Genomic DNA, 10,079 nt, shown 5'->3' with positions numbered 1-10,079 from the left:
CACACACACACACACACACACACACACACACACACACACACACACACACATGCCCACCCTTCACTGATTGGCCGACTTCTTCGCCGCATGCCTGTCCTCACTCACTTCCGCCTTTTCTCTATATAAACAGCGTGTCGGCTCTCAGTCGGGATTTGGAACTCAGCGCATACACAAGACGCTCCGCATTATAAGGCGTCCTGTCCATTTTGGAGAAAATTTAAGACTTAATGGCGCCTTATAGTCGTGAAAATACGGTAATTTTTTTTCTACGCCTTACGGGCAGCAGCTCGATTTCCTTCTTTAACTGCCAGAGTGATCGCTTTTAGTTTAAAAGCTGCATCATATGGTTTTTGTCTGGTATTCTCCATGTTAGAAGAAAGACTGAAATGAGGAAGTTGTGATTCCCGGTAAGCATCCAATTTCATTGGACCCCTGTGTACTACTCATTCATTTTATTGGTCGACTGTTGCCCGGTAACACATTTTCCCCCCGCTACGGCAAAAAAGAGCGGAAGTTGTGATTAGTCATATCATCTCATTGGACCTCAGTGAAAGACTCATTCATTTTATTGGTCCATGTTTTTCCTGCGATGGAAAAAAAAAAATTGAAAAACCGCTTCATATTACACGCCGCAGTGTTGAAAGTGTGAAAAAAAAGTAGCGGCTTGTAATCCGGAATTTACGGTAATCTCCAAAATTAACACTTTATGTTTGACAGCCCTAGGTCAAACTAATCCATTTTGGTTTTGGGCAAATATTCATTTTTGACAATTGGAAGACATGTTCCAAAAAACAGTATCATGTTTACCGCAATGTTGCATCACCTTGCCTTTTAGCTAAACAAGTAAGCATTTGGGACTGAGGACATTATTTATTGAAACTTTGTCAGTAGACTTATTTCCCATTTTGCTTTATGTAAAACTTCATCTCAACACTCCGGCTTCTCTGTTCCTTAATTTTTTGTGACATAGTGCGTCACACAAATGTTCAATGGGAGACAGATTTGGACTGCTGGTATGCCTGTCTAGTACTCACACTCTTTTACTACAAAGTCACATTGTTATATCACATTCAGAATGTGGTTTAGTATTGTCTTGCTGAAATAAGCAGGGACATCCCTGAAAAAACAAGATATTTCAAAGTAAAGAAAAAAAAGTAGCTCACTAAAATTATTAAACAATCTCTCTCACAGAGAGCCAGCGAGCAAGCAAGCAAGAGCGACAGAGAGAGAGACAGAGAGAGAGACAGCGAGAGAGAGAGAGACAGAGAGAAAGAGAGAGACAGAGCGAGAGAGAGAGAGAGAGAGAGAGAGAGAGCGAGAGAGAGAGAGAGAGAGAGAGAGAGAGCGAGAGAGAGAGAGAGAGAGAGAGAGAGAGCGAGAGAGAGAGAGAGAGAGAGAGAGAGAGCGAGAGAGAGAGAGAGAGAGAGAGAGAGAGCGAGAGAGAGAGAGAGAGAGAGAGAGAGAGCGAGAGAGAGAGAGAGAGAGAGAGAGAGAGCTGTTGTTCCGGTATATGTTGGACCCATCCAATTAGCTTGTGGGTAATGCCGTCACTGTCCCGATCACTAGTGGCATCACTGTTGTCTTGACGTTGCACATTTTCTCTTGTTCTTCCTTTCGGTCCTTGGTATCCCTCCATATTTTCGTGCTTCTTTTTGTTGCTATCATTTGGAATTGCTACATCTATCTAGACTGCTGTCTTCAGATGTTTATCCATCACCAATATGTCAGGCTGGTAGGCTACCACTAGTTTCTCTGTCTGGAGCTGGAAGTCCGACAGGATCTTGGCCCAGGTGTTCTCAAGCACCTTTGGAGGAGTCTGCCATCATGACTTCGGGACTTCTAGTCCATATTTGGTACACTATTCATGCTACCTGGTTATGCCGCACCATGTATGCCTTGCCCGCCAGCGTCTTTCACCTTATATGCTGCACTATCTCAATGGCTTCATCGCAAAGCCTGCACCTGGGGTCCCGTCTGATGCGATACACCATGGCATGTTTAGTGCTGTCTTTCAGTCCAACCTTTTCCAGCCACTGTGATATTTTGTCACCTACTTCTGTTAATTTGTCAGTGGTACATGTCATGCAGGGACTTGTCTTTCCATGACAGTCCACCTGGCTCCTTCTCCTTACTGGACTTCTATTATCTAAGGCAGGCATGTCCAGCTCTAGGCCTGGAGGGCTGGTGTCCTGCCTGTTTCCCATCTGTCCTGGCTGCAACACACCTGATTCAAATGATCAGCCAGCTCTGCAGCAGCATGAGAACGAACGTGATTATTTGAATCAGGTGTGTTGCAGCCGGGAGAGATGGAAAACAGGCAGGACCGAGTTTGGACACCCCTGGTCTAAGGCATTCAAGAAGCAGGTCGTTCCTGGGGGCCATTATCTTGATGTACTTTTGGAGGCCTGTTTCCTCCTGGATAGTGCCCATGACACTCACTAGTCCACAGCCCACTTCTTTCCGCTTTGTGAATAGCCTCAATGTGCTGGATTTGGGGTGGAAACCTCCGTTCAGTCTTGCCATTCAGCTGACTATTCAGGATCTGCCTCAACCTCCTTCAGTATTGGGCCATGGCCGCCCTTGCAGCTGCCTTCTCATGGTTGCTATTTTCCTGTGAAATTCCAAGGTATTTGTAGCTGTCCAGCACATCTGTTATGCTGCCTTCAGGGAGTTCAATCTTTCAGCTGTGATCTTTCCTCACCCACACTGATTTAGTCCGAATGACAGGTCGATGCCTTGCTTTTTGTCAATATGAGGTGAATCAGGAAGTCCATGTCACGCCCGTTCTTGGCAGTTTTTTTTTTTTTTTAATGCCGCCGCTCAGCACTTCTGCAGCAGTGCATATCCTTGTTTGAAGTTCTTCTTCCTATTTTGTTTTGTGTGTTTTTGTAACCCAAACCTACAGGGGGAGATGGGCATCTTCATTTCTGCTCATCTCCATTAATTACTTTTATTTTTTTTTTACGTTGACTGTGGACGGGCACCCCGCTCGCACACGTAACCCCATTGTTTACAGTAGGGACCAGCTGTTAGCTTAGCAGGCTAAAAGTGGGCTACTGGCCGGCGACAAACCAGACATTCCCCGCGAGTTGAAGAGGAGGAAACGAGGGTGTCGGGCCCGGAAGGAGCGCTGCAGGAGGAGGAGAAGATACTGTATTGACATGTCCTCCCGTCCGTCATCATGGGGAATGTAAGATCACTCCCTAACAAGATGGACGAGATAGCGGCGCTAACCCGACATCAAAAGGAGTACTGCGAGGCTAGCCTGCTGCTGTCATGGCTAACAGCGATTACTCCAGACACACACGCCGAGTTTAAAGGCTTCCAACTCGTACATGTGGACAGGAACGCAGGGAGTGGTAAGAGAAAAGGAGGGGGGTTCTGGCTGTGTTTGTGAATGACAGATGGTGTATTCCTGGGCAGATCACTATCAGAGAGGAACTCTGCAGTTGACACATTGAGCTGCTAGCCATTAGCCTCAGGCCGCACTACCTTCCGAGGGAATTTACGCACGTCATAGCTGTGACTGTTTACGTTCCCCCGTTGCCAGGGTCCCAGTATCCATTAACCGCGATAAGTGAGGGAACACTGTCGTTTACATTTTGGTATAATCACCAGCCTTTATTTATTAAATGCACATGATAAATAATAGAAAATTGCATTTTTTTGTCGAGAAACATTTTTCAGTGTGGAAATTTCAAAACAGAAACATAAGTTTCAGTTTAAACTTTCTGAAACGGTTGTAATTGTTCCATGGAAGCGAAGATTTCTGATTCCACAATTAGCTGCACTAGCTAGCCAGCCAAAACTTGTTGCTCGCTAACTGCTGTGGCAAACGTCCACTGAGCTTGCCTCGCATACGTCCACAGAGCTTGACTCAACTTCTTACATTCACACGTGTGCATCCAGCCGAGTGAAGCCCAGTGGGAGTGTTTCTGCGGTTCAGTTATGGGAAAAATGTACACATCTATGGTTTTCAGTTTTGCTATTCCATGCGTTAAATTAGGAACAAATGCAAATTTTGACACGTAAAATGCAATGTGAAACGATTTATTTTGAGCCTTCACCAGAAATAAATCATATGCATTACTGGCCGCATGAAGAATTGTGGGATTATTTTGCATTATTCGCATTACAAATTTATGATTCATAGCCAGGGCTTTTGATGCGTATTCCCCCCAAAACAATATTGACAGACAAAATGGCCCTAGACCAGTGTGGTGGGAAATCTGTCCTGCCCATTTCAACTCACCATTGACCATGTGGCAAAGGGTGGTGTGCACCCTGCTTTTCTAAATGGAAAGAAAGCAGCAGAAAGCTGATCTGCACTTACCTCAGAATATCATGGAGACCACTAGGATTGCGGTAAAACTGGTTGGGGAATTCCTGTGAAAAAAAATGCATGGCTAAATGGTGTACAGTACAACAAAAATCCATAACACAAACAATCAAGACAATCAACAGCATATTTCTAAATGCACCCACAATTAGAGATCGAGGTTTTTGGGGCCCTATATCTGCAAAAAGCAGAGACATAATAGTATTGTCACCAAACTGGAGCCTCTCAACACTTTGTCTGCGCCGAAAAATTTGATGACCAGAATATGTGACAAAGAGTAGCCTTGGCGGAGTTCAACCCTCATTGGAAATGAATCTGACTGACTGCCGGTAATGTGGACCACACTCGGACACCGGAAGTACAGGGGCTGAACAGCTCGTGCTAGGGTGTCCAGCACGCATGGTTCCTGAGTAACCCCAAGGGACCTGGTTGGGCAGACCTCGAGGACTGTGCCGAGGTGGTAGAGCAGGCCCACAGTTCCACTAAATAGACCTCACAAGGGAGCCTGAGGTGTGTGACACTCCTCCATCTGTAACGGATGTTGGAAAGGCATGACAACCCGGAGAGACCCAAAACATTCAGAGCCTTTAGGGACTCTGAGTGGATCTCATCCACCCCTAGGACCTGGCTAGGTCAACCCCACAGACAGGAGAACCCACCTCATGTTTCCCAGACTCTGCTTCCTCGTGGGAAGGGGTATCGTAGAAATGAAGAAGTCTTGGAGGTATTTTGCACCAATTCACAACTTCCTGAGTCAAGGTCACCAGCGCTCCATCTCCACAACAGATAGTGTTGATGGTGCACTGCTCCCCCTCCCACCCTCCATGAGATGTAAGATGTCGGACCAGAATTTCTTCAAAGCTGTACAGAAGCAATGCTCCATGATCTCATCAAACTCCTCGCATGCCTGAATTTTTCCCTCCCAAACTCTTGGCCAGCCAGTACCCATCAGCTGCATCTGGACTCCCACAGGCCACAAAGGACTCCTTCAGCTTGACACCATACCCCATCACTAGTGTGGACCAACAGGTCCTCGCGTTGTCGCCACAGCAGGCGACGACCACGTTACAGTCGGCAACCTTCACAGCACATTCTCATCATAGGAGTTTCTTGTCAAGGGGTTCTTTGCTTCCTGCTTGTGTAGTGTGTAGATGCCAGATGCGCTTCTCTGCTTTGTTTTTTGCTTGAATTACAGCTTTTCTCTTTTTCTGGACACTTTTAAAAAAATAATTTTTACTTTTCCCCCCTTTTTACGTAATGTCGGCTAGGGTAATTTTTTTCAACATTTTTCTTTAACTCCTCGCAATAACTGAGGACAGCCTACCAATTATCACAAGACAGTGTTATATGAAGTCTCTTTGGCGTTTATGATTCTATCGGTGACTGGAGCCAGACCGTTATCTTGCTGTGACATTTCTCTTGGTAGCACTTAGTTTCCCTTCTCTATGACACCCTTGGCAGACAGAATCGATTTCAGTTTAGACTGTGAGGTCACACATTGTCACACGGGCTCGGCAAAGCCGCCCACATGTGTGTGAGCAGCCAAGACAATATAAAACAGAATAGCCCTTCTTCCGCAATTTCACAGAAAAGTCTCCATAGCCATGTCTCAATCTTTCTGGAATCCATTAATTGGTTCAACTGAGATTATGCAGTCTTCTGGTAGTTACTACTAGCATTGAAGGCATTCAAGATAAGGGCAAAAATTCTCTCAGAACTTTTCAACTGGTGCAGAAACCCTGTGATTTTATGCTCGCTGTTGATTTTTTCTTCGACTCCGTCCTCACTGGAATTTCAATAGTTCGACTAGACCAGTACATAAGTTCAACGATTACATACACGCACGCACGCACACGCACACAGTATGGATTTATGGATGGATGCATGGATAGACGGACTTGTTTTGTGTGTTTTTGTAACCCAAACCTACAGGGGGAGATGGGCATCTTCATTTCTGCTCATCTCCATTAATTACTTTTATTTTTTTTTTACGTTGACTGTGGACGGGCACCCCGCTCGCACACGTAACCCCATTGTTTACAGTAGGGACCAGCTGTTAGCTTAGCAGGCTAAAAGTGGGCTACTGGCCGGCGACAAACCAGACATTCCCCGCGAGTTGAAGAGGAGGAAACGAGGGTGTCGGGCCCGGAAGGAGCGCTGCAGGAGGAGGAGAAGATACTGTATTGACATGTCCTCCCGTCCGTCATCATGGGGAATGTAAGATCACTCCCTAACAAGATGGACGAGATAGCGGCGCTAACCCGACATCAAAAGGAGTACTGCGAGGCTAGCCTGCTGCTGTCATGGCTAACAGCGATTACTCCAGACACACACGCCGAGTTTAAAGGCTTCCAACTCGTACATGTGGACAGGAACGCAGGGAGTGGTAAGAGAAAAGGAGGGGGGTTCTGGCTGTGTTTGTGAATGACAGATGGTGTATTCCTGGGCAGATCACTATCAGAGAGGAACTCTGCAGTTGACACATTGAGCTGCTAGCCATTAGCCTCAGGCCGCACTACCTTCCGAGGGAATTTACGCACGTCATAGCTGTGACTGTTTACGTTCCCCCGTTGCCAGGGTCCCAGTATCCATTAACCGCGATAAGTGAGGGAACACTGTCGTTTACATTTTGGTATAATCACCAGCCTTTATTTATTAAATGCACATGATAAATAATAGAAAATTGCATTTTTTTGTCGAGAAACATTTTTCAGTGTGGAAATTTCAAAACAGAAACATAAGTTTCAGTTTAAACTTTCTGAAACGGTTGTAATTGTTCCATGGAAGCGAAGATTTCTGATTCCACAATTAGCTGCACTAGCTAGCCAGCCAAAACTTGTTGCTCGCTAACTGCTGTGGCAAACGTCCACTGAGCTTGCCTCGCATACGTCCACAGAGCTTGACTCAACTTCTTACATTCACACGTGTGCATCCAGCCGAGTGAAGCCCAGTGGGAGTGTTTCTGCGGTTCAGTTATGGGAAAAATGTACACATCTATGGTTTTCAGTTTTGCTATTCCATGCGTTAAATTAGGAACAAATGCAAATTTTGACACGTAAAATGCAATGTGAAACGATTTATTTTGAGCCTTCACCAGAAATAAATCATATGCATTACTGGCCGCATGAAGAATTGTGGGATTATTTTGCATTATTCGCATTACAAATTTATGATTCATAGCCAGGGCTTTTGATGCGTATTCCCCCCAAAACAATATTGACAGACAAAATGGCCCTAGACCAGTGTGGTGGGAAATCTGTCCTGCCCATTTCAACTCACCATTGACCATGTGGCAAAGGGTGGTGTGCACCCTGCTTTTCTAAATGGAAAGAAAGCAGCAGAAAGCTGATCTGCACTTACCTCAGAATATCATGGAGACCACTAGGATTGCGGTAAAACTGGTTGGGGAATTCCTGTGAAAAAAAATGCATGGCTAAATGGTGTACAGTACAACAAAAATCCATAACACAAACAATCAAGACAATCAACAGCATATTTCTAAATGCACCCACAATTAGAGATCGAGGTTTTTGGGGCCCTATATCTGCAAAAAGCAGAGACATAATAGTATTGTCACCAAACTGGAGCCTCTCAACACTTTGTCTGCGCCGAAAAATTTGATGACCAGAATATGTGACAAAGAGTAGCCTTGGCGGAGTTCAACCCTCATTGGAAATGAATCTGACTGACTGCCGGTAATGTGGACCACACTCGGACACCGGAAGTACAGGGGCTGAACAGCTCGTGCTAGGGTGTCCAGCACGCATGGTTCCTGAGTAACCCCAAGGGACCTGGTTGGGCAGACCTCGAGGACTGTGCCGAGGTGGTAGAGCAGGCCCACAGTTCCACTAAATAGACCTCACAAGGGAGCCTGAGGTGTGTGACACTCCTCCATCTGTAACGGATGTTGGAAAGGCATGACAACCCGGAGAGACCCAAAACATTCAGAGCCTTTAGGGACTCTGAGTGGATCTCATCCACCCCTAGGACCTGGCTAGGTCAACCCCACAGACAGGAGAACCCACCTCATGTTTCCCAGACTCTGCTTCCTCGTGGGAAGGGGTATCGTAGAAATGAAGAAGTCTTGGAGGTATTTTGCACCAATTCACAACTTCCTGAGTCAAGGTCACCAGCGCTCCATCTCCACAACAGATAGTGTTGATGGTGCACTGCTCCCCCTCCCACCCTCCATGAGATGTAAGATGTCGGACCAGAATTTCTTCAAAGCTGTACAGAAGCAATGCTCCATGATCTCATCAAACTCCTCGCATGCCTGAATTTTTCCCTCCCAAACTCTTGGCCAGCCAGTACCCATCAGCTGCATCTGGACTCCCACAGGCCACAAAGGACTCCTTCAGCTTGACACCATACCCCATCACTAGTGTGGACCAACAGGTCCTCGCGTTGTCGCCACAGCAGGCGACGACCACGTTACAGTCGGCAACCTTCACAGCACATTCTCATCATAGGAGTTTCTTGTCAAGGGGTTCTTTGCTTCCTGCTTGTGTAGTGTGTAGATGCCAGATGCGCTTCTCTGCTTTGTTTTTTGCTTGAATTACAGCTTTTCTCTTTTTCTGGACACTTTTAAAAAAATAATTTTTACTTTTCCCCCCTTTTTACGTAATGTCGGCTAGGGTAATTTTTTTCAACATTTTTCTTTAACTCCTCGCAATAACTGAGGACAGCCTACCAATTATCACAAGACAGTGTTATATGAAGTCTCTTTGGCGTTTATGATTCTATCGGTGACTGGAGCCAGACCGTTATCTTGCTGTGACATTTCTCTTGGTAGCACTTAGTTTCCCTTCTCTATGACACCCTTGGCAGACAGAATCGATTTCAGTTTAGACTGTGAGGTCACACATTGTCACACGGGCTCGGCAAAGCCGCCCACATGTGTGTGAGCAGCCAAGACAATATAAAACAGAATAGCCCTTCTTCCGCAATTTCACAGAAAAGTCTCCATAGCCATGTCTCAATCTTTCTGGAATCCATTAATTGGTTCAACTGAGATTATGCAGTCTTCTGGTAGTTACTACTAGCATTGAAGGCATTCAAGATAAGGGCAAAAATTCTCTCAGAACTTTTCAACTGGTGCAGAAACCCTGTGATTTTATGCTCGCTGTTGATTTTTTCTTCGACTCCGTCCTCACTGGAATTTCAATAGTTCGACTAGACCAGTACATAAGTTCAACGATTACATACACGCACGCACGCACACGCACACAGTATGGATTTATGGATGGATGCATGGATAGACGGACTGAAGATAATGTGAAGCAATGGCTGTTTTTGAAATGTCTGCGAAGGCAACACCACACACATTTTGATAGATGGCAAGATGGCTAGCTAGCTAGCTAGCCAGACAGACAGACAGACAGACAGATAGACAGACAGACAGACAGAGAGACAGACAGACAGACAGACAGATAGATAGATAGATAGATAGATAGATAGATAGATAGATAGATAGATAGATAGATAGATAGATAGATAGCAGTGTTGTGTTGTTGTGTCCAAGATAGATAGATAGATAGATAGATAGATAGATAGATAGATAGATAGATAGATAGATAGATAGATAGATAGATAGATAGATAGATAGATAGATAGATAGATAGATAGATAGATAGATAGATAGATAGCAGTGTTGTGTCCAAGGACCGGCAACCCGAGGCCAAGGACTTGCCTCCGAGGCCAAGGCCAAGGCCAAGGACTTCGAAAATTTTCCGAGGCAAGC

At 45.5% G+C, this 10,079-nt stretch overlaps 1 protein-coding gene across 6 annotated transcripts in view; it reads right to left on the bottom strand.

The window, feature by feature from the left end:
• Positions 1-10,079, bottom strand: part of rad17 (RAD17 checkpoint clamp loader component) — a 103,931-nt gene that overhangs the window by 82,604 nt on the left and 11,248 nt on the right. For all 6 annotated transcript variants that reach the window (XM_019860873.1, XM_019860872.1, XM_019860875.1 and 3 more), the window contains exon 6: positions 7,700-7,752. In XM_019860873.1, the coding sequence (XP_019716432.1) occupies positions 7,700-7,752 (53 nt within the window). The remainder of the gene's footprint in view (positions 1-7,699; positions 7,753-10,079) is intronic.

The sequence above is a fragment of the Hippocampus comes genome, unplaced genomic scaffold, assembly GCF_001891065.2.
Source record: "Hippocampus comes isolate QL1 unplaced genomic scaffold, H_comes_QL1_v1.1 scaffold130, whole genome shotgun sequence".
NCBI classification, from domain to species: Eukaryota; Metazoa; Chordata; class Actinopteri; order Syngnathiformes; family Syngnathidae; genus Hippocampus; species Hippocampus comes.
Note: the sequence above shows the minus strand (reverse complement) of the source record. Positions and strands in the feature narration are given on the sequence as shown.